Source organism: Drosophila kikkawai, chromosome X, assembly GCF_030179895.1.
Source record: "Drosophila kikkawai strain 14028-0561.14 chromosome X, DkikHiC1v2, whole genome shotgun sequence".
Classification (NCBI taxonomy): domain Eukaryota; kingdom Metazoa; phylum Arthropoda; class Insecta; order Diptera; family Drosophilidae; genus Drosophila; species Drosophila kikkawai.
Window position 1 is genome coordinate 8,962,257 of NC_091733.1, and position 24,842 is coordinate 8,987,098.

At 36.7% G+C, this 24,842-nt stretch overlaps 3 protein-coding genes across 8 annotated transcripts; 1 reads left to right on the forward strand and 2 right to left on the reverse strand.

Annotated features, from left to right (window-relative positions):
- Window positions 1–931: 931 nt before the first annotated feature.
- AMPdeam (AMP deaminase) lies at window positions 932–21,678 on the reverse strand. 6 transcript variants are annotated; one of them, XM_017173497.3, is made up of 11 exons: window positions 21,140–21,678; window positions 12,021–12,165; window positions 7,904–8,238; window positions 7,228–7,263; window positions 5,715–5,833; window positions 3,080–3,174; window positions 2,492–2,948; window positions 1,916–2,370; window positions 1,557–1,851; window positions 1,378–1,488; window positions 932–1,316 (listed from the first exon to the last, which is right to left on the reverse strand). In XM_017173497.3, the coding sequence occupies exons 1-11, from the start codon at window positions 21,270–21,272 to the stop codon at window positions 1,140–1,142; spliced, it is 2,358 nt and encodes a 785-aa protein (XP_017028986.1). In that variant the 5' UTR covers window positions 21,273–21,678; the 3' UTR covers window positions 932–1,139. The 6 variants fall into 6 exon arrangements, with proteins under 6 accessions (XP_017028986.1, XP_017028982.1, XP_017028985.1 ...); XM_017173493.3 differs by lacking the exon at window positions 21,140–21,678 and adding an exon at window positions 15,192–15,753; XM_017173496.3 differs by lacking the exon at window positions 21,140–21,678 and adding an exon at window positions 12,243–12,396.
- Window positions 21,679–22,211: 533 nt separating this feature from the next.
- On the reverse strand, window positions 22,212–24,579 carry LOC108079281 (mitochondrial coenzyme A diphosphatase NUDT8). The gene is made up of 2 exons (XM_017173578.3): window positions 24,144–24,579; window positions 22,212–24,085 (listed from the first exon to the last, which is right to left on the reverse strand). The coding sequence occupies exons 1-2, from the start codon at window positions 24,446–24,448 to the stop codon at window positions 23,524–23,526; spliced, it is 867 nt and encodes a 288-aa protein (XP_017029067.1). The 5' UTR covers window positions 24,449–24,579; the 3' UTR covers window positions 22,212–23,523.
- LOC108079142 (chemotaxis regulatory protein ChePep-like) lies at window positions 22,236–23,042 on the forward strand. Its single transcript, XM_017173390.1, has one exon. It carries the CDS (start codon window positions 22,236–22,238, stop codon window positions 23,040–23,042), a length of 807 nt encoding a protein of 268 aa, XP_017028879.1.
- Window positions 24,580–24,842: the final 263 nt, after the last annotated feature.

Sequence of the window (24,842 nt, forward strand, 5' to 3'; positions counted from 1 at the left end):
AACTTATTTGTATTTAACTAATAAAGTGAAATGTTTATGGTTTATTTTTTAAACAAACAACAAAAAAGACACCACCATTTTTATGCATTACATTATAAAAAGAAGCCACAAGCAAATAAAATAAATTACAAAAAAAAAACACACCGCTGACTATTCGATTTATTGGGGATTTTCAGAAAGGGTGGGTGGGACATTCTATAGCAACGCCTCTTTCACAACAACAATTTTTAAAACAAAAACATTTTAATTTTATATAATTGTATTTTTTTACTGTATTTTTTCAAATGTCAAATTTGCATTCTTAATTTTTAAAAATTGTTCGCCATTTTTTTAGATTTTTTCTGGATTTTTTAGATTTTTTCGGATTTTTTTTATTTTTTCTGAATTTTTTAGATTTTTTCTGAATTTGTTAGAATTTTTTAAAATTTAACTGCCAAAATTTGAATTTGAATTTATCGACCAACCGCCTTAGTGTGCCCAGGTGCAGTTTATTTAAAATTACCGGCAAAATTTGAATTCAAAAGGTTTGAGTCTCCGCTAACTAGCTTGCTCCGAAATGGTTCGAAACTTAGACTTTTTATAACAGTTTATAACAGTTCTCAGTCGCTTGCTGCTGGTTTCTGTTCGCCTGTTACCCCAATTTGGGAAACGGGCAATTTGCATGGGAATTTTTGCTCGCTTGCATCAGTGATGCTCATGTGCATCAGTGATGCTCATCTGGCTATATTGCAATATTGGGGGAGCAAAAATTCGGGCTTAATGCCAGTGATGCTTATCTAGCTATTTTTTATTATTGGTAGAAAATGGCATCGTACTTTCAAACAGTGATGCGCATCTAGCTATTATTAATTATTGGGGCAAAATGGCATCGTACTTTCAACCAGTGATGCGCATCTAGCTATTTTTCCCTATTAAAAAAAAACACGTGCTCTTCCGGTACACAAGTTTTGTATATATATTTAAAGTTTGTTTTGGTCTGCCGCGTTTACATTTTGTGTTTTTTTGGGTTAGAACAGAAACAATTAGAATATATTTGTATATATTTGTATAACTAGCGTATATATCCGTATAATCCTTAGCTATTTTCGCATATATAGGTTGGTAGCTAGCGCAGGAAGCCAGGACCCAGCAGCAGCTGCCTAGGAGGGCTCGCTGGCGGCGCCGCACGTCTGGTTCACCTTGAAAATGTTGGACAACTCGTCCAGCAGGGTCTCGTAGCGGTAGGCTACCCGAATTTCGGGAACATTGGTGCGTGTAATGTCGTTGCCCATGATTCCGTCTTCGTAGTAGACGGGCCCCAGCCACTGTTGCTTTATCTGGTCAAGAAAGGGATTAGGGTTATTGTTATTGTTACTCTAAATAAATAATAAATCTCACGGGATGAGGAAAACCGCTCATCATCACGCTGTTCCTGGCCAACTCGCACATATCGCAGGAGCTAAGCTTCCACACCTGGGCCGCAATGCTGTACTCCTCCATAAGGGGTTCCTGGAGGATCACAGAAGCAGAATTAATTATAGAAGAAGCTCAGGGAAGTAATTTGTGTATAATTATACCTTGGTGAAGTGAAACTGCAGGGGATCGTCCGTGGATAGGGAGATTATGAGTCCCCGGGCCAGATATTCAGGCAGCGGGTTACGATGATAGTTGAGGAACAGCGAGTTGTTCGATAGCGGCGACATGGCAATTCCGATCTGGGTCAGATAGTACAGATACTGCAGCACGGGCACCTTGCGGAGCAGCAGGCCATGGGAGATGTTTTCGGCCATTAGGTAGCCGCAGACCAAATGCTGGACGGGTCCGGCCTCGCCGCAATGGGGTCGCAGCACAAAGGTGTTCATGCCGCGTTCCCTGGAATATACAAAAAAGGTAAATTAAAAATCTCAAAACCATCCATTTATATCCATATACTCACTTCCTAAACTTATTCAAAACCGTCATGTTGGCGTACATATAGTAAATGTAATACGCATAGGGGGGATTCTCCTCGTACGTCCACTCCTCTGGCCGGGACACATCGTTGTCGAAGAGCGGATTCTCCGGCTTGGACTCATCATCCACGGAATCGAAACCAATCACATACTGCAGGAAGCGATGCAGCTCCGGATGCTTGCTGGGTCGGGCTGTCGCTTGGAAGAGCGGCAGGAAGATGTTGTTCAAGATCTCCTGGAATGACTTCATCATCTTGTTTGACTTGAAGATATCGAAAAGACGCGGTATCTGGATCAGCCAACGGATATTCGAGCTATAGACATCATTGTCAATGGCCCAGCGGGCCAGCTTGTTCCACTCATCCGGTGACTTGCCATAGATGGACAGGCGCAGCTCGGCGTTCTGATACTTGGACTCCTCCAGATCGAAGGCCACTTCCTGTGGGATTTATAAATAAATATTTAAAATATAAATATAGAAAATATAAATATAGAAAATATAAATATGTATAATATAAATATTTAAAATATAAATATATAAAAAATGACTTGGGCCTCACCTTAATGATCTGGGCAAAGTACTTGCCATTCAGATAGTTGTCCGTCTTGAGGAACACCTCCCGGAGCCGGGACTCGCCGATCGGATTGTACTTGGAGTTGAACTTGTCGAAACGATGGAACGTATTCCGATCTGCATGCACGTCCAGCATGTCCACGGTTAGGTCATAGGTGGTCAGGTTCATCGATTGGAAGACCTGGGCCAGGGTCATTGGCTGGCCATTGGTGTGGGTTACCACCTCGTTGGCATTGTTCTTCAGCGTCTTCTTGATGAAGCGCAGCAGATGCTTCTGGTTCATGCAGGAGGCGGCATGGATGTGGGTGTCCACCTTGCGGGTATTGTAGAAATCGCGATGCGGCACAGCCTTCTGGGCGGCCAGCTCACGCAGCTCGTTGAGGAGCACGTGCATCTGGTACTTGGACGACAGGTAGCACAGGCGGCGATAGCAGAAAGACTTGCTGCAAATAGGAAAAATATTAATTATTAAAAAAATATTTGTTGGTAGAGCAGCCATTTTAATCGATTTAAAATCGATTTTTGCCTAATCTCTGCCGTTTTTAGCTTGGCTGCTTGCAGAATCTGTACTTACAGTGGCCCATCGGCAATCATATTGCACATGACCTGCATGTCATTCACAAACTGGCTCATATCCGGGTATTCGAAGATGATCTCGTTCTTCTCCTCCTGCAATAAAATCGTTTTAAAGAGTGAATTTGTATTATTTGTTATTGTTAAATAAATGGCATAGGTTCGTTATTTGATATTGACTGATTTATTTTTATGGACGTAATCCGCATAAATTGAAAGTTTAAAAATTTCATAACTTCGCCAAAAACTCGTTTATTTTAAATCGGAAAACAGTTTTATGTTAGTTTTTATTAGGTTAACCAATCTGCATTCTTAATTAAATATTTTTAAAAATTCAAAATTTGGTAATTTTTTGGAAATTTTATCAATTTTGCAAAAATTTGCCCTTTTTTGTATGAAAATTTAAAGCTTAAAAATGTCATAACTTCGCCAAAAATTAATTAATTTTGAATCGGAAAACAGTTTTATGTTAGTTTTTATTAGGTTAACAAATCTGCATACTAAAATAAATATTTTAAAATATTAAAAAAATTTCAATTTTTGAGAATTTGGGAAAAATTGGTAAAAAAATTTTTTCTTTACCATAAGGCTAGAAAGGCTCGCCTGTTGATGCTGATCAAGAATATATATGGTTTATGGGGTCGGAAATGAATCCTTCAGCGCTTTTCAAGCTTTTTACTGAAATTTAAATACCATGGAATGGTATAAATACACTACTGGCCGAAATAATAAGTACATGCGTATGTGGTTTGTTTCAAGTCCTATAAAATTTGTTTGATAAACTTAAGAAAAAAACCCACTTTATTTTTAGTTTCCGTACTTATTCCAGATAATAAAAATAACTGCCTAAAGGATTTTACATTTCAAATTTAGAGACAGGGGTCAATATTATCCAAAAAGCATGAAAATGGGCTGGCCGAAATAATAAGTACACCCATTCTTCTAAGTCTAGAACTCGGAACGTATTAAATATTTTTCACTTCTTTCTACTTATAAGTAAACTTAGATTAGTATCCAATAAAACCACACTCGTTTTAGGTAACTTTCGCTATTATTTTTGGCATTCTAGTAGGAAGTCTGTGGCAAGTCAGTACTAGAAGCTGAGACCAGGTTTCTTTAGCAAATCTTCACAAATCTTCAACATTTTAAAATGTTTTGATTACAATTCGACGTTTTAAGTTTCCCCATAAATTTTTAATTAGGTATGAGTTCGGAAACTGACTTTTCCAACCCATGACGGTTACTTTTTTGTCCCTAAACCAGGCCATGATGACTTTTAAGGTTTACTTTGGATCGTTATCTCGTTGAAAAATCTATCGGAAGGGCATGTTTCCCTAAGCATATGGTTAGAAGATGCCAGTTAAAAAAGTTTTATTTTCGATTTCGGTCGTAATACCATTTATGAGATGTATTTGCACAACGCCATGCCAGGAAAAACAGCCCCTGACCTTTATGCATCTGTCTCCGGGCTTAACTTTTATTTTCGCGTTTCAAAGCTGAATTTTTTTACTTTCGTTTGACGTACAAACCGTCTAGAATCGTTTTCAAAAAGAAATATTTTTGTTTCATTGCCCCAAAGTATTTTGTTTCCACCTCCGGTTCAGACCATACCAAAAAAATGTTGCAAAGCTTTTGCTTCATCTGAAAAAATTTTCCTTGAAGTAATAGAACCTTTTGGGTGTACGTCCTTGTAATCCTGTCTCATGCAGTCTACGACAAACTGTTCGAGCTCAAATTTAAATGTCAATTTCGCCGGAAAAGGCCTTGGATGACCAAACAGGTCCTTTTTGGCAAGAGAGAGGTAACTGTTATGAGATGGTCAAGTCAGTCTCCTGTCATAAACCTAAACTAAACATTGTGGGGAAACTTAAAACGTCGAATTGTAACCAAAACATTTTAAAATGTTGAAGATTTGTGAAGATTTGCTAAAGAAACCTGGTCTCAGCTTCTAGTACTGACTTGCCACAGACTTCCTACTAGAATGCCAAAAATAATAGCGAAAGTTACCTAAAACGAGTGTGGTTTTATTGGATACTAATCTAAGTTTACTTATAAGTAGAAAGAAGTGAAAAATATTTAATACGTTCCGAGTTCTAGACTTAGAAGAATGGGTGTACTTATTATTTCGGCCAGCCCATTTTCATGCTTTTTGGATAATATTGACCCCTGTCTCTAAATTTGAAATGTAAAATCCTTTAGGCAGTTATTTTTATTATCTGGAATAAGTACGGAAACTAAAAATAAAGTGGGTTTTTTTCTTAAGTTTATCAAACAAATTTTATAGGTCTTGAAACAAACCACATACGCATGTACTTATTATTTCGGCCAGTAGTGTATATCAATAAAAATCTTATTAATTTAAAATACCTCTTTTTCCAGTTCTATTGGACCGATATATCAAAGGAATATTAATTGATCACTGATATATAAATAGCAGCATTAAAATATTTCATTATATATAGAGTTTTAATTTAAATAAAATATATTTTAATAAATTTAGAAAACATTTCCACTCCTAACCAGGTTGGCTTCCTTACTCCTTTTTTTTTTATAAATTAAACTAAACATTCCCTCTTGTTATTTATTAAATTAATAACTAATGTTTTATACATAATAATTACTTAGAAATTACTTACCTCGTCCGCATAAATGTGAAACACTCCGTTCACAGGCTTGATCACAAAATTCTCGTCTGGTGGAAACTCGACATTCCAAGGATCCGTCAGCGTCTTCAAGGATGGCTTCGCGTGAACATCTGCAGATCCGCAACGATTTGTGGTGGTGTGGTCGTGGTTTTGTGATTTGTGGATTGGTTTTCGTTTTATTTTATTTTTTTCGGTAGAAACAGAATTTGAAAATAGAATTTTGTTTTGTTTAGTTGCAAGGGGCGTTCGAACAGTGTTGGCAAGCGGGGTACAGGTACAGTTACAGTTAGTGGCAAATGCTACACTCTACACTTGGGTGGTCGTGCGAGTGTTGTTTTGTGGTTAAAGATACTTTAGGGTGGACCTCAAAAGTAGGCAAATTTAATACATAAATATATTGTTGCCTTAAATGGTTGTAAACGTGTCAAAGTATCAAAAATTACCTTTTTTTATATTATATATTTTAATAATTGATCAATAATATTTAATTAAATATTATAGTAAAAAAAATGAATAGAAATCGTATTTACTATTGAATACAATTTAAATTATATTAATACCGAAAATTAAATACAATTTAAAGCTTTTCCATTCAACTGAGGCCCACCCTAAGGCTAGAGTGGACTTGGTTACTTTTGTTCTACAAAGTGATCTACGTAGAGCGTGTCTTTTAACCTTTTTTATAAGGCTTTTGGGCGTTCAAAAATACAGTGGAAGATATTTTTATTGTTCTTTTCTTGTTAGCAAAATAATAGGACAAACAAACAAGGTACAAAACTAAAGCAAGAAACACAAACTAATAAATGCAAAGAATGCATTTAAAGGTCAAATATAAACTGTAAAGGGATTACTTCCATGCGAGTGACCGTCAGAGAAGCTTCAGATGCTGCAAATCGTGCTGTTTCAGGCAGGAAAGCGAATGAGCGAGACAGCTACAGTTCAGTGTTGCCACAATTGTATTATTATTTTTAATTTAAAGGATTATTTTAATAATGTAATAAAAATAAAAAACAAATTATAGATTTTTTTAATGGAAATAAATAATAAAAAATAAATCAAGCTGTGGTTAAATAATGATTGATTTAAATACACAAATTATTATTATATTTTGAGTTAATTTTTATAAATATTACACAAAATTAAGACACAAAACGAATGTAAGTTGGTTAACAAGTCTCATTTTTTACAGCAAACAAAGCATAGCAATACTTTTTTGTAAAAAACCACTGAACAACACTGGTGGGTGGCAACACTGGCTGCGATGAAGGCAGCGATTGCAGGTGCCTTGTTCTTTTGTTAATATTTTTTGCAGTAAAAGAGAAAGCTGTGCTTAACGGAAACGGAATTCAAATGTCAGGCATACAGAAAGGAAAGGGTGGAAAGGCTCAGGAAGAGGACATTTAGCTGTTCTTGTCGTCTTTGTGAGGAACAGATTAGGGAGAGGAGGGACTAGCCTAGGCTAGGGATAGGATAGAAACTGGAAACAGGTGTGCGCACGAATTACCTTGTATGGGGGCTACACTCATTTTGCGAATGATGTCTATAAGAAAAATAATGAAAAATACGAGAAGAGAAATAAATAGTTAAAATCAAGGTGGAAGGAAAACAAAACAACGCTAAAAAAGCTCAAACATATAATGGTTGTCACAATGAAATAGATCAGAAGAGGAATAAACTAATGGAGATTATACAAATAGCTCTGGCTGAGGCTCTAAAATAAAAACGGAGGACATGAAATTAGAAACGAAACCAAATGGGGACGAGACACGAGCGAGGCAAAAGGAGGAGCTGAGAGCTGAGAGAGAGCTCTAAATCTCAACGGGTAGGCAACGCCAGCGAGTACAGTTTGCACAAAAACACACGCTAAATCTTTCAAAGTTTGTATTATACAGAAATATCACTGAAAAGTGATGGCAATTGCTAGTGCAAGACAACAACATCTAGGGACAACAATTTCCTTATTCACATATTTACACAAAAAACGCTGTGGAGTGGAAATACTAGGAAAATTATCTGGAGAAGAACTGTATCTCCCCCAGGTACATTTATCCTCTAAGTAAAACCACTCCAAAACCTTAGTTAAACAACAATCGAACCACTGTACAAGGGCAGAACTTGAATTCGAGATCCAAGAGCTGATTTCTGTTATGAAAGTAAGTTTATAACTGAGATCCACTTACCCGAAACCACCTTGGCTGGCACATTGTCTATACGATCCTTGAGCCGCACTGTCTTGAGGAATCTGGCCGTGGTCGAGGGAAACGACTGATCCGACATGGCCATGTAGCGGCTGCGCAGACGCAGAGCCTCAATCAGCAAAGTCGAGGCACGCTCCAGATCCTCCAGAGGAACGCCGCTGGTATCCTCGCCGGAAATGGAGACACGCTGGAAGTTGATGTCCGCATCGGTCTTTTCCATTTCGATCATGGACTCGGGTCCCTCGCTGCTGGAGGATTCCCTGTGTACGTAGGGAACGTGTGGGGCAGCGGACACGGGTCGGGATCCTGTTGCCTGCCTGTAAAGTAAGTAAAATTTGTGATTAAAAATATATTTAATTAAATATTAAATAAAAAAATTAATAAAAAATAAAAATAATATATATAATTCATAGAAAAAAGCCTCGTTAACCACTTGGAATCCTCCGGCTGATACTCGTAGACGCGTCCAAAGCTATAGCTGTCATCCGCGAAAGACATCCTGCTCGGCACAATGACCACCGATAAATGGCTGGAGCTTTCTGCTCTCCAGCCCTTGATAGCTTTTTGGAGAGATGGCAATGATCGATTGGGAGTGCGTTGGAGTCACCACCACCACCAATTGCTGGCTAATTTGCAAGCCAACAAAACAGAGGGGCACACGCTATGATAATATCTCTAGACCACCTTTTGGATAGGATATTGCGTGTCCTGGTTAAACTCTTTAAATTCAATTTATATATATCCTTTGGATTGTCTGTTTTTGAAGGGTTTTTTTTGTTAGGGTCTATTAATTGTTGTAAGAACTATTTATTTGTTTTCTTGGTTCAATTTATGAGGAGACACTGCGAGAAATAAATGGGAGCTCTATATGTTCTATTATCTTCCTTGAAAAATTTAAGAGTTTACTTTAAACAAAGTTGGGAAATCTATCTTAAGTTTTAAATATTTAAATAACTTTCCTTTTATTAATTACTTTTTAAAGACTCATATTGTATTTTATTATAACAAACTTTAAATCTTTTCTAAATCTTCTGTACTATTTCCTATTTTATTCTAAATGTATTCTTTATTTCTAAGCAAAGACTCTTTATTTTTGGGCACTTTAAAAACTACTCAAAAGCACGACTTAAAATACTCACAAAAGACTACTCAGAAAGCTCTTCAAAAACTCATAAATTTAAATATTTTCTAAATCTTCTGTAATATTTCCTATTTTATTTTTAAAATAACTACTCAAAATACTAAAATACTACTAAAAACTCTTAAAAAAAAACTCCTGAAAACACACTTCAAACCCCCTGCTATTTAACAAAAATATAAAGGTGTTTTTGGTCTCAGATTTAAATCGCACGACATTCTCCATTAAGGAATTCCTTTAGCTGATTCTTTGGGGAAGGAAACTCCACTAGGCTTGCTGGGGAATCCCCTCTGAACTTGTACAGTCCTGACTTTTGGCGTGACAAACTTGTTGGAAAAAAAAAAAACTTCAAGTGTTGGTAAGTTTCTTCCAAAACGCCGCCACCTTTGGGCTTCCTTCCTCTTTACTTTATTTTATTTATTTGGCGTGCGACACGAACAACAACGATTGGTTTTAGTGGGCCACTGGGCGGCGGAGGAGGAGGAGAAGGAGGAGGTGGCGGAAAAGAGGGGACGGAGAAGAGGTGGCTCAATGTCAGCGTAGGTCGCCCAGGTGGCGGCGGGCCTGGGCCTGGTGCCTGACTTGGCAGGTGGCAAAAATTTGGGACGCGTTTCGCGCCGTCGAGCTTCCCGTTTATTGGATCGGAGCGTACTGAAAGTGACGGCATCCGCGCCAGAGCCCGGCCAGCGGTGGCTACCTTTCTGCCGGTTATAGTGGTTCTCTTCTCGTCAGCACCAGTCAGGTGGTGGTTCGTTATGGCATAAGCCCCACACGGCAGTGAGAGAAATTTTAACTAAACTAAAAATACTTTACATTTAAAGAAAGTATTTTAAGAAATATTTTAAAAATTATTTCTTTATAAAACCCTTAGTTCCTGACTTTAAAAATGTTAATTGTTTGAAAAATAAATTTGTTTATTATTCAAACTCTTGGTAAACCTTATTTCTTCAAGTGTTTGTTGCCCATTTTGGTTGAAACTAAACAGAATGACCGTCATGGTCTTCATCGACGTCGTTGTGACTGCCTAATTCTGTTCTATTCAAAATCAAAACGTGTTCTGCATCGGCCAGACTCGGACCCTACCTTCACCCAGACCCACCTCTTGGGTATTAGCCGGGGAACTGCTACTGTCCCAGGTGCCCAGGAGGGACCTGGAACCTCCCAACATGGCCACCAGTGAGCCTGATAATTGCAACACTGCCATGTTGCGGCTGCCTCATTACGCGTCTATAGAAACTGCTCAGGGAACCCGCACGAGTGCACGCGGAGAAAAAGTTTTAAAAAAGTTAAAAATGTAACTTAAGATGGATGAGGTAGAATTTTGATAAAATTTTATAAAAATTAAATTAAAATCAATTTAAATACACGTTTATATTCAGTTAGGCTATAAAAATCTGAAGTACGAATTTTAAAACAATTTTAATAAATTTAATAGGAAAGAAAATGGCTAACGAAACCATTAAAATCAAATAATTTACATTTTAATATAATTTTATATAGACTATTGGACAACTTTAAGCTTTGTTTACTGATATTTCGTATTATTTTTTTTAGATATTTTTAGATGAAAGTGTCTTGACTGTAAATCGTATAAAAATGTTGATCGTAAAAAATAAAATACAAAAAAAAAGCCAAAGAAACTATTCAAAACGAATAATTTTTGTATATATCTTTTTAGGTAAAATATAAAAAAAATGTAAGTTTGCATTAATTTTCAATATAAAAAAAATATTAAAAATTAAAAAACACAAAAACAAATCAAAGAAACTATTAAAAACAAATTATTATATTATTTATATATTTTTTTAATGAAGAATATTGAACAAATTCAGGCTTCCTTTAAATTATTTTGAATTTGAATTTAAATGATTTTATTTTTTACGTTTTCAAGGGGAAGCCGTTATCACTGCAAGTTAATCCACCCAAAAATAAATCCTTATTATATCTCTTTTAGTACCTAAAAATGTATATCAGTTTTCTAAGTTATATTATGGCAAAATTTCCGTATTCCTGCCATCTTTATATATACTACATAGAATCCATATAATAAATGGAAAATCTATGTTTAGACCTTTTACTGATAAGAACCCTCAATCACGAGATCTGTGAACCCGTCGCCGTGTTTTGACGGGACTTGAAATTTTTGTAAAGTAAACAAAACAAATGGAATTCGATTTAGGTACGGATCAGGGGGATTTGACAATAAAAAACAAAAAGGTCGGTAACTTGGCGGGAACAATAATAATAAAAATAATAAAAAATAAATAAAATAATAAAATAATAAATAAATAAATTAATTAAAAATAAATAAATAATTAATTAAATTTTTAAAAAATAATAAATAATTATGTACATATGTAGGTCTAGGTACTAAAATAAATAAATCTTCTTTTAATGCTTTTAAATCAGAATTTGATATAATAGTACATATTATATATTTCCTATAATTTTAATTCTTACATCGTTAAACGCCTAGGCTCATCTGTTAATCAGAATCTCAATATGGCTACTCGTAGGTTGAAAGTCTTGACACAAACTGACTTAATTCAAAGGGGGGTTTATTTTATATTCTATTTTATAATCACTCACAATATCAGTGATTTATAAAGCATTCCCTATTGAGATTTTGTTGATAAGGTTTATAAATAGGCAAAGGTTTTAAATGTATTGTTAAGGCTATTGGAAATAAACCCATTTATAGACTTTTTTAGTTTAATTTTATATTAAAAAAGTATATTATTAAATTATTTTATATTAAAAATATAAATTTAAAATATTTATAAAATTAAAAACTAGTCTAAAATTATGTTTTTTTTTAGTTATTTGATATTATGAAGATCTCAAGCGATTTTTTTTTATGTCACTTATGTTTTTTTAATGTTATTTTTTAATTATTTATTTGTTATAGCAGAAATCCCATGCTTATAAATATTTAATTTTTATAAATTAATCACTACTCACTTTTCATTGAGATGTCGCTGGACCTGCAGCTTCTTTTCAATCTGTTCAATGGGAAACTGTGGCACCTCATATGGTGCCGAGATCTCGTTGGTCAGCTCCACATCGGACTCGGCCTTTTCATCCACCGGGGAGTCCTGGCGATCACCTATAAATATATTTAAAAATATGTAAATATTTCAGTTTAAAAATTCTTTTAAAAACTTTATTTACTGATTAACCTACAGAGCTCATCGACGGCAATCAAGGGATCACCGGCGGACAACACCTCGTCAGGTTCTGGCTGATGGCCCATCACCTGGCCCCCAAAGAGACGGACATCCACCCGTAACCTATGGGCAGTGTCCATGCGATTGAAGTTCATGGTGAAAGGTGTGCAGGGAAAATGGAAAACTAAAGACGGCGGCGGTGTAACCTGGGCGAGAGTTGTCGCCTCAATGAAATCGGTAAACAGAGATCGGAGAATTCCAGGCTGAGCTGCGCTGCAGCAGAGAGACGCATCATCAGAAAAACAGCGAAAGCCCCGCAAAAAAAAAAAAAACATCAACCAAATATGCAAAAAAAAAAAAATAATACAAAAATACGAGACACTAAAAAAAATATATTTAATTATTTAAGCAAAGATTTCTCTTTTTAAATTCAATAGTAAACATATTTTATAAGTTTTAAAATATATTTACTAAGGAAAATAATTAATTTTCCTTGATTTATTTTATTACCTTTGATTTACATTATTTTATTTTATTTATTTATTATAAAACTCAACATATAAAAAAAACATATATGAGTTGAAAAAATAGAATTATAAATCAATAAAAAAGCAAAAGCAGCATTAATACAAAAATAATATCATTTTAATTAATTTATAAACAAACAAATTATTTTTTCAAGTGCCCAGACACTGGAGATAGCGAAAGCCCGGGCCAAATCAAAACACGCACTTAACAAACAACAAACAAAGATCGGAAATGCGATACCAGAGATGCGAAGATGTGAATACACTTCAAGGTCAAGCAACTCAAATAATAATAATTATACATCAAAATAAACATATATAAAAATACTTTTATATAAATTATCGGGTTTAGGGTAAAAAAATAAGAGATAGTAGATTTCAATCATGTAAAGTAATTGATTTTAAAAACATTTACTATTGTAATAATTAGCTTTGTTTAAAATTTGAATTTATAAATAAGTAATAAAATATTTAAATAAGAAGTAATATTTTAATGTTTAAAAAAACTGTTTACAAGAAATTTATAATCTTTGAATTTAAGTTGTTTTAAAATATATTCATTACTATTTAATACTCTCATTTTATAAATATTAAAGGGTATCTGCAGGCTGTTAATAGCTTTCCTGTACTTTTCCTATATTATATAGGTTAGTGTCACTCGCCTCGACCCACTCTAAACAAGAAAACTACAAATAAAACTGAAATAGCAATAATAAAAAAAACAAATGAAAACGAAAGCAAAAAGCGTGGGCCAGTTTAAAAAAAAATACACTGATTAAGAGGAGTTTGACAAATTATACCTATCTGCGCTATTTTTGTTTAACTAAACCATTATATCAATAAATAAGTAGATAAGTTAAAAATAAATAAATAAATATAAAAAAATGTTAATAATTGTATTATATTTATTATTTATATATACATACATATGTATATATATACAACTACTACCACATTTTCACACTACCACACACCCACACCACCTCTACCACTCGACCTCAACTGGGTTACCACTCAGAAGATGCTAAAACTGGTTGGGAATTATAGTGTTATGCGAGCGGATATTTTTTTTTTTTTAATATTTATTTTTATACATTTTTATACCCTTGCAGGGTATTACAATTTCAGTCAGAAGTTTGCAACGCAGTGAAGGAGACATTTCCGACCCTATAAAGTATATATATTCTTGATCAGCATCAACAGCCGAGTCGATATAGCCATGTCCGTCTGTCCGTCTGTCCGTCTGTCCATCTGTCCGTCTGTCCGTCTGTCTGTTTCTACGCAAACTAGTCCCTCAGTTTTAAAGCTATCTGAATGAAACTTTGCATATAGTCTTCTATATACTCTCACTGCTATATATGTCGGAACGGGCCGGATCGGACGACTATATCATATAGCTGTCATACAAATGTTCGATAAATTTTTAGAAAAAAAATTATAACTTTGCTGTTTTTCAACATTTTTGCACCATTTTTTAGATATGGCCATTTTATATTATTTCAGAATTTTGGTAAAAATTTTATGAAAATCGGACGACTATATGATATAGTTGCCATAGGAACGATCGGGAAATTAATAGGAAAAAAATTATAGCTTCGTTGTTTTTCAACGTATTTTTATCTACTCTGAGATATACGTTTTTTTTATTATTTTAGAATTTTGGTATAAATTTCATAAAAATCGGGCAACTATATCATATAGCTGCCATATAAACCGATCGGTAAATGAATAAAATATGTAAAGCTGGGAATGTAAAACTGTAACTGTCAAACTGTAAACATAATAAGTATAGGTAAAATGTAATGAAACTCTGTTTTGTGAGTGTTTTCATCATTTAAATCTATAATATAAACATCAAAACCAATCTGCAAGGGTATACAAACTTCGGCGTGCCGAAGTTAGCTTCCTTTCTTGTTATCAATAAAATTTAATTTTTTTTAATTAAATTTTTTTGTGTTTCAGTGTACCCTCTCTGTTTTGTAGCTTAGTGCTAAGTGTTGATTTTCTATTTGTTTTTCTCTCGCCGAGAGAGTGGCAGGCAGTATGTTCGGCTCTGTTTGCGTGGGAGAGTGTAAGTTTTTGCTTTCTTTATGTCGCAAAAGCCAAAGAGAGCAAAAAAACGAACAGATATGACCGGAGAGATTTTGAGATCAAGGAGACGATCAATCAGAGGAGGGATCTGGACAAATGTGAGTACCCAAAATATTTATTTTGTTGGCTTAAAAATCTCATTAACATATAACAATATTTAAGTTAGAAACTTTAATGGACTTTAATCGACTTGCCCGTTGATTTCTTAACTTGCAAACTAGTGATCAAAAACTTAAATACCCTATACCCCATTGCTATTATTTGTTAGGTATATTTGCCAGCTTTATTTTTCATGAAAATAACCAGGTTTAGGTACCTGTTTCTTCCCGTGTCTGTGGTACACTTACATGTGCAGCGGCTTAAACTCCGGCTGGCTCCACTGCCACCCACCGCCGGCAGCCCCGTGTTCATGGCACAGGAGGTGCACCTGCCGCTGGGAGACCTCACAATGGGATGCTTGCTGGGTTTGTGGTGGGACATCACTGAGCCATCGAAGGAGTCAGCATCCGGGACTGGCCTAAGGGAGTCCTCTGAGCTGCCGCTCAGCATGCCGCGGTACGACATCTTGTGCTGGGTTTTAGCCTAATCCTGATCCGGATTCCTAGTGGGTTCTATTTCCGATTTTTCCTATTTCGCCGTGTATATATCTTATATGTGCCTGTGTTTTGGATTTTTTTCCCTGTCCGGTGTTCGACTTTCCTGCCTTGGGTTTCTTTGTTTTGGTTTTTATGTAATGCTGCTCCCGGTGACAGGTGTCTACGCTCTACGCTCGAGATTCTGCACTGGGCAATGTCGGCGGGCAACTGTCGGCTACGTCGCCTCGGTTGGGATCGGTTGGATATATGTGTGTTGTATTATGCACTTGATTTAGTTAGAAAATTTTCCTTCCGACGCAATTCGCGCATCTTCTACGCGTTGTTTTTCGCTGCTATTTGATGGTCTCTGCTCTTTCTCTCTGTATTTTCTAGCCAACTCTTCTGGTTCGCACCTCTTGCTCTTGCTCTCTCTCTACCGATTCGGATCTGTTCATCCAAAGTATATACTTGGGTAAAATCAGGCAGGTGGAGAAGCTTTTCCCGCTCTCTATAGAGGGAAAGCTTTTTGAAATAACATTTGCTAATTATAAACAATATTTTGGATAAACAAAACTCAATTAGGGAGTGAGTGATACGGGGGATTGTCCAGACCAAAGAAAGCTCTTTATATATGGTATGATAAATATATGATTAGGGATTAGGGAGTTAAAGATATATATTATAAGACAAGCAAAATCTCTAACAAGTTTTAATAATTTATTATTTGATTGAATATTTTCCCATTTTTTGATTGCCTTTGCTTTGGTAATTAATAATTTTCATAATTTTATTTTTTAACAAAGAAAAAACAAAGACAAATGATTCTTTATTTTTCTAATATTTTTTTAAGTGTACAGGCTTCTTGATTATATTATAAATAATTTTCTGACAACTTTAATAATCACTTCTAGGTATATTTTAAAGTAAAAAATAAATAATAAATGAAAAAAAAGCTCAATCTTAATTAATCATAATAAAACTAGTTGTACTTCATTATCATTTTGATTTCGAACTGATAATAGTAATCATAATGTTAATGATAATGGCAATGATAAGAACGAACCTCATTTCTAGATTGTACCCAATAATGTGTCAATTGTGTTCACTTTCAGGTAACTTTCCTTGACAGAATCACTTGAAAAAATTAACATTTTGATCATGATATATTGAACATATTTCTGCATTTTTCATAGAAGATCTGTATTTTGTTTTTAGATTATAAAAATAGCAACAATAGCTCGTTTAGTTTTTCAAACAAATAATATTCACAGTCTGGTAACTTTCCACTTTCAAAAGGGGAGGCAGAGGGCTCGCCTCATCTCGTTTAAAGATTGTAGAGACATTTAGCGATTGCTTCCTGGGACTATCAATAGCCAACAACAGATGGGGGTCTAAACTGGAGAATCATCGATGGTTAGCAATGGCTTGTTAATAACTAAGGGGATTTGGCAAATCAGGGGGGTTTGTACTGATAGCTTCATCGTTGTCTGTGTACTATATGGTCTTTGCTTGAAGTCAAGCTGCAAGTCATTGGCAGTTCATTTGCCTTATTTGCGATATGCAAACACAAGAGTCATAAACGAAAATAAATATATATAGAGCGACGGAGACAGAGGCATTAATATAGTATAGGCTCTTCGTTCGCCTATCTGTGTACGTTTCAATTTATTATTCGATTGTGCTTAAGCTTATTTTGTATTTTATTTATTTGTATTTTGTATATTTTGATTATTTTGTTGTATATTTTTGGCACCGTCACTCGGGGGCCTCTTTGTTTTGTATTTATTGACCGAATTGCGAACTTATTAATTGCTGCGTTTGGCCTTTTCAGCTTTTCTGGGCAAAGTGCCCACCACTGCTGATGATGATGATGATATCCGAAATTGATTTTCACACACATAAATATAGTATTATATTATATATAGAAAAAAGGAAAAACTTTCTTGCGTAATCCCGGAAAAACCCCGGTCTAAAAGTCGGAACCCTTAAAGGGATATTTCCTCTCGATTCGACTTCGCGAAGTGAACTGATTTTGATTTCCCCACTTCGCCGGGAAATGTAATGTACATACATCCGTACATACATATATATAGTAATAACAACAATAATAATAATAATAATAAGCATGACTAACTGCAGTCAGTCTCGAGTCGGAGAAAAGAGAAAAGCCCCCGGAAAGAGAGCATTCCGTGTTAAAGAGCAAAAAATGTCAACGGAAGAGCGTTGAGAATGGAACGGAACCGCAAATAAATCATTTAGGGGCTTAAATATGTAAGCCCAGGAGGGGAGACAAGGTGGAAAAGCGCTACATATTGTTTTCTTAGCCACTCGCTGTCTGTTGGTATTTGTTTCTAATCGGAAAACCCTGACCTATGCCTACGACAACGACGACGACGACAGCAGACTGATGGGAGGGCACAGTGGCAGTGGAAAAATTGTAACCAAGGGGAACTATAAAATGTTTAAAGGATTTTCTATAATTTCATAGTAATTTAATGAAATACAGAATTTAAAACTATGCTAGTTTTTAGAGAAAGATATGTTTTAAAAATTTCAAAACCTAAAATTGTTTCCTCTAAAGGTAACCCTATTGGGTAATTATTAATTAATATTAAGAATTATTCATTAATTAATTAAGATCATCAGTGAACATGAATTGCTTTATTTTTTTTTTTTTTTGGCAATGTTGGAAAGATAAAATATTTTATAAATATTAATTTTGTTGTCCTAAGAAAAACCAACATAAAACTGTTTTTCGATTTGAAATTAATTGAATTTTGACCAAGTTATAGTATTTTTTAATTAAGATTCGTCAAAAAAATATATCGATACAAGCAAAGCAATGCTCATATTGTGGGTCTTTTTGGAGGCCTTATTATATTTATCATATCAAATATATCTCATATAAATATAAGGAACTCGATTTACACATTTTTTTATATATATATATATATATATATATATATATATATATATATATATATATATAAAAATGTGTAAATCGAGTTCCTTTAGTTGATTGAAAACAACACATTCCTCATAAAGCGGACGGACACATGTCACATTGAGTCAATTAAGTGGATGTTGATGATATATATATGACTGAGTACTAGATGGAATACGAGGCCCTACTTCTATATAGATGACCAGATAATGGAGCTAGCTAGACGGCGTCCGATTCCCACGAAATGTGAACAATACACGTTACTGGCACTCGCACTCAAATTTGGATGTTGTTATTCACGGAGGCTATTTATAGACTGATAACAGCGCTAGTGTTATAACACACTGAGAAAAAAAAAACTAAACAAGGTAATATATTTTATATAATTAATATTTAAAAATAATTTAATAAGAAAAAACAACGCTGCAAATAATATCTTGATCAAAGTCCTGCCACAACTGTCTTTCCCTTTTATAACAAGTTTATAAAACAACTAAGAAACCTACATTTTTGCAGTTTATCTTTTATAAATCTTTGAAAATATGTTTTTATAATTTTTGTGCATTAAATGGCCACGTGTTGTTTGAAACTTCCATAAATTCAGCTGGGCAAACATAAAAAATTCGCCCTAGATTAGATTAAAGTCGTCACAATAATAGGGGAGTTGGGTTTGCCGGACTTCTCCTTTGGCAGCCCAGAGCTACCCTTTTCTCCAACGTCAGTTCCTACTCCTCAACCTCCTGCTCCACCTCTTTCTCATCCTCTGATGATGATGATGACTCAGTGCAAACAGCGTCGGCGGCTAGGCTAATTGGCCCACATACAAGCTGGCCCATAAATATATAGAGAAAAAAATGTGTCTCTGTCCGAGTTCGCATGAGTTCGCCTCATGTTTTAACCAATTTCCTAAATGGCTCGCTATTTGCTGTTGGTTTTTCCCATTGCGCCTGTGTTTGCTGCACCAACAGAAACGCAAAAATGCGAAATAAACAAAGGGAGCAGGCACATAAAAAGCTGCGTACTCACAAATCATAAAAGCAATGGACTAGACAAATAATAATAATAATAATTAAACTGGGCAAGACTTGAGCTTAGTTGCCAGAAAATTTAAGAAATCAATTGCTGGTTTTTGAGAATAAATAAAGAGAAATGAACAAGTAAGGTACAAAATTCAGAAAAATTAGTTTATTATTCAAAACCTTAAAAGCATAGGAGAAATATTTTAATAGTGTTATAACACGGCTTTTATGGAAAGTATTCTAAGACTTTTTGTTATATTTGTGTATGAAAATTATACAATTAATAAAATTTACCTTATACCTTTTTTAATATATTTGTTTATCATATTATTATTTATCATATTAAACCCTAAAGGCTAAGACAAAATATTATTAATGGCGGCGTTATGACACTGCATAGATGCTTTTATTTTTCGAAGGAATGTTTTTTTAACTTTTTAATATATTTGTGTTTAAAGTATAAAGTTATTGGAATTTACTTTAAAAACATTGTTCAATATGGTTTGAAAATCATAGTCCTTAAGAGATATATAGATGCTGCCATGCCCATTTTTTTAAATATAATGTGGCAATATTTTCAAAACATTGTCAAATAATAAATTATAAGGCAACAGACAAATGATTTATATTGGCCCAATATTATTGGGATAATGCCAAACTTCTTTTTGGCTTAAATATGACTCAACAAAGGAAGAATAAAATCGAAATTCTGGTGATGTCATTCTGTGCTAGCTCAATACATGGGAGTAAAGTCCTTTAATACTTATTTTAATAATACAAATATAGACATTTTAGTAAGCCTCTAAAAAAATGTAAACTAATTTGTAATGCCAGAATCATTTTTCTAACAAACAATACAAATAAAACCCAGTCAAAGACAAAAATATATATAAAATATATACATTTTAAATATTATTTAGGTTTTAGAGAAACCTCCAAACTATGTTTCTTGTTCAGAAAGAACTCGCACAACAGCTTTGCTTGAAACACAGCTGAGATAATTAAAGGGCACCCCATTCGTCATCATCAAAGGAGCGCTCATCATCGTTTCATCGTTATTGTCAGTGGAACTGTATAGTTTAGCTAGATAATTTATGCACAGTTACCAGCACGCCTTCTTCTCGCTGCCTGATTACAATAATTGCACGTCATTAGCTTTACTTGGGCTGATATGTGTCTCTACCTATGGTACATATATGTTAGCTACCCACTGTGGGTGTATGCTGTTGTTTCATTTTCTTTCCAGTTTTTTTGACGTGGAAATTTAAATATTTCACGGCGATGACCAGTAAGCGAAGTGAACCAAGGCGCAAAAAGTCAATGCATCCTACAAGCCCAAACACGCACACCCCCGTGCACACACAGTGGCGCAGGCAGAGATTGAGTTTTTTTATGGGTTTTTTTTTGTGTATAAACTTTTTTAGTATCAGCTTTATTTAATTTTTAAGAAATTGTATCAATTAATTATGAATTAAAATAAACCAATTATATATTTAAAAATTGTACTAATAAATCTGGTCAAGTATTATCTGAATTTTAAATGCATATTTTATTTAAGAGATTTCATTTTCTTGCATCAATAAAAGCAAAAGCAAACAAGACTTTTCTCAGCAAAAGCATCCCCTCCCCCTCTACCAAGCTTCTCTGCCTACGCCCCTGCCGCGCACACACACACACATCTTCTCGTACACACGTGTCCACGCCCGCAGTGACAGCGACAGTAATAGTAACGGTAACAGTAAAAGTGAAAAACTCACCGCCTTTGCGCTTCTCGATGCGTCGCATTGTGAGTCCCATGTCCATGTCCATCTCCACGTCCGTGTCGAAGCCGAAGCTGCGATAGCCCTTGGCGCTGAGGGCGTCCGCGTAGCTCTGACTTTGGCTCTGCATTCCGCTGCGGCCTGTACTGGTATCCGCTCCTTCCAGCGTACGGGATGTTGTCCTTGACCGGCACCGCACCTGCTCCACGCGGCGGCAAGAAGAAAGCCTCCTGTCTGTCTTCTACTCTGGAACCTTCGGCTTCGGTCTTCTCAAAAGCCAAAAGAAAACTCGAAGTGCAAGACGCACACAAACACACTTGCAATTCTGAGCCACTTGCACTTTCTGCAGTCTCACCGTTCCTCTGTGCTTCTTCTTCAATTTATGTCTTAATTTTAAAGTTACAATAGTTCTATAGACAAAAAAAAAAGAACACTGGATGCTACACAGTAAAAAAATGCAGGCAACAAGAATCACAACAACAACAATAATACTGCAATTTCGTGCGATTGGACAAAAGCGTAGTGAGCAGTGCGAATTTTTTTTTGCAACTAAACTTGCGGGCGGTGTGCAGTGTCCCTAAAAAATCCCAAAAAGTTTAAAATCCCCTAAAAAAAATCCACACCCAATATTCGAACCACGCCTGATATGCTAACCTCATCTAATATTCGAACCACACCTGGTTTTACAACCTCTGGTATGTTTATGTTTTTTATTTTTGCTTACTTTTGAGCCAGATCAAAATGTGTGGCTCCTAAAAAATACCGAACTGTGGAGATTTCACCCTAAAATACCCAGATGAGCGCCTAAATTCAAAAAATAAATACAATTAAGCATAAAAAATAGTGAAAATGTTTCCAAATTGCAAGGAGGCCATGCCCGAGCTCCCCCAACCTGAGGAGCCTCTGGGTTTTCCTTTCCAGCAGCTGGTCGGTCCAGTTTGGTACGGCCTCAGTTTAGTTTCACCGTTCATACAGAACACAACACAGCCTCAACATTAGTTTTGTTATTTTCCGAATCAGAGTCCAAAACTTTCGTACCCTCGTTTCCCTCTCTATATTTTCGTACTCATTTCTACGTAATCGCGTCAAAATTATGTATATTATCACATTGAAGACCCTCAGCGAGAAGCAGAGGAATGAGGTACTCGAGTGGCTGCGCGAGAACAAGGCGGACTCCGTGCAAGTGCGCCGCAAGTTCTCCGATGTCTACCCCCTGGCGGAGCTCCTGCAGCCCGACTTTCCCCGACTCATCGATCTGGTCAACTACCCGAAGCGGAACGGCATCAACCTGAAAATACAGAACTGGGAGACTTTCAATTTCAAAGTCCTCTCCAAGTTTAACACGATGCTGGGCAAGGAGTTCATAGAGGAGCTGGCCAAGGGCAACCAGTGCGCCGTCGGAATTCTGATTTACGAGATGCTGCGTCTCCGGAAGCAGCAAGTGTCGAAGCGACAGGAGCAGAACGCAGCGTCTGAGAAGGAGAAAGAGGTGGAAGTGGAGCAGCAGGAAGAGATCAAGACCAAGGAGGACGAAGAGATCACAGTAGTGGACCAAAACGAAGAGCTCAAGGAAAACAAAGAGGTCGAAGTCGTGGAGCAACACGAAGTTCCCAAGACCTTGGAGCTGAACGAAGATCCCATGACCTTGGAGCAGAACCAAGAGGAGGCTTTGACAGAGGCATCAGACACAGTGGACACCCTCGACAAAGGCCAGGTGACCTCGAGGATGATCTTGTACGTTCGCTACCAGGAGCTTTCTCGCGAGTGCCAGGCCAAGTGGAGCATGATCCGCATGTACGAGAACCACGTGATCCACCTCGAGACTTTGCTCCAGAGCAGGGAGAAGGAAATCGAAGAGATGCGGCAAGTAATTCGGGGCCTGCAAGGCACGCCCCTTTAGCAAGGCCAAAAGCTTCGACCAACATTCATTTATTACGGATTACCGTTGTAATCCCCAAGTTTTTAAAGGGACGATCGGTGAAGGGAGAAGCCTGAAGCATGGATCCTCTCTGGCCAAGTCTGTAAACCACTGCCGAGGCAAAGGACAACCGATAATCCCTTTTGTTACTTACTCAAATAAATATCGATATATAATAAATATAATATCGATTTTAGGGACACTTTGTTTTTTGAGCGGAAAATTTAAACTAATTACGAATTTTAAGATAGGCCATAGGGCTTCCTAGGAGCTCATTTGTTTATAACGGACAACAGCTTTATTTTGCATTGCTAGAGTATAAGGCTACCATATCCATGCATCGAGTTGGGCACATAAAAACAATAAAAACAACTTTTAGTCTACCGTTTGGCTGCTCCAAGCTCGGGCACAGCCTGAGCTGGAGCTTGGTTCGTGACGAGTGCTAGCGAGGACGTCTCTCCTCTCAGGTACGCATTGAGGGATCGGACTGTGACTCCCTGTGGTGTGGCGGACGGGGTGGCAGCTTAAAGGGTCTTACATACTTGATGTTCGTCTTGAGGCACTCGGGCAGTAGGTGGCCAGGCAGCAGGCTATGCAGAAAGATGTGCGTCAGGTAGCCGGTGATGCCCCAGATCCTGTGGTGATCCACTACAAACACGGGGCCACTGTAGCCGCTGCGAAATTGCGTGTGCCGGGCGACCTTGGGCACCATCAGATCGTTCAGCGGCACACTGAACGCCTCCTCCACCTCCTCCCAGTTGAGACGCAGCTCCGAGATGCTGAAGTCACGCACCATGCCCACCACCGGCACAATTGACGAGGTGCGCGGCAAGTGCAGCTGGCAGGACTCGCCCCACACCTCGATGCGGTGGCGCGGCAGACCGACCTCCTCTTCTGTCTCGCGCAGAGCACAGTCCGCATAACTGGCATCCTGCTCGTCCCGCCGGCCGCCGGGAAAGGAGATCTGGAAGCTGTGGCTGCGCAAATGTCTCGAACGCCGCGTGTACAGCAGGGAGATCTCGTGGCTAAACGGTTATACAGTATATTAGGATAAGATGAGGAAGAGGGGGATACAGCACTCACGTGCCCTGCTCCTGACAGAGTAGGATGAGCACAGCAGAGGTTTGCTTCTCCCGCCGACTGGGCGTCAGCGTCTTGGGACGTGGAAAGGCCGGCAGGCTGCGCATCTTCTCCAGGCACCTACGCTGCGACTCCGGCTCGATTAGCTCCGCATAATCGTTGGCAGTCAGGATGCGGGTTGTTCCCTCGGTTCGCTTTGTCGTAGCGGCGGCGGCAGCAGCAGCGGAGGAGCTTAGGTGGCGCAACATCAGCGGCGCCCTGCAACTCGACAGCACCTGCCACACACCGCTGGCGGCGGCCAAGGTCATCTTGCGGACAGCAGAATAATTGTTTATTTCCAAATATTAGTTATTAAAAGTTAACGAATATAACTAATTTTGACGCTTCTTTTATGTGATGTAAAAACGAACTTTGGAATTTGACAACGGCAACAAACAGCTGATGGCTACGGGTGTTATCAAACTATCGATATATCGATTAATATTTTACATTTGGTATTTTTGGATTACTTCTAATATAAATATACCAGAATATCAACTATTATTTATACCAAAATAATTCAAATTCGTATAAAAAATGCAATTTAATAAACAATTAATTATTAAGCCATTAAAATACATTCTGAATTTATATAAAAAAAATTATTTATGTAAAGTTCAGAGCTGAAGCGAAAAATGTTTTTTAGATCCATCCAAGTCACTC

Excerpts from the sequence above, each read along its gene's own strand:
- AMPdeam (XM_017173493.3), bottom strand. The coding sequence starts at position 15,408 with ATGTCGTACCGCGGCATGCTGAGCGGCAGCTCAGAGGACTCCCTTAGG. Across the intron at positions 12,166-15,191 it reads GAGTTTAAGCCGCTGCACAT|GTGATCGCCAGGACTCCCCG; the intron begins GTAAGTGTACCA and ends ATATATTTATAG. Across the intron at positions 8,239-12,020 it reads CAGCGACATCTCAATGAAAA|GCAGGCAACAGGATCCCGAC; the intron begins GTGAGTAGTGAT and ends CTTACTTTACAG.
- LOC108079142 (XM_017173390.1), top strand. The coding sequence starts at position 22,236 with ATGTATATTATCACATTGAAGACCCTCAGCGAGAAGCAGAGGAATGAG.
- LOC108079281 (XM_017173578.3), bottom strand. The coding sequence starts at position 24,448 with ATGACCTTGGCCGCCGCCAGCGGTGTGTGGCAGGTGCTGTCGAGTTGC. Across the intron at positions 24,086-24,143 it reads CTCTGTCAGGAGCAGGGCAC|CCACGAGATCTCCCTGCTGT; the intron begins GTGAGTGCTGTA and ends ATAACCGTTTAG.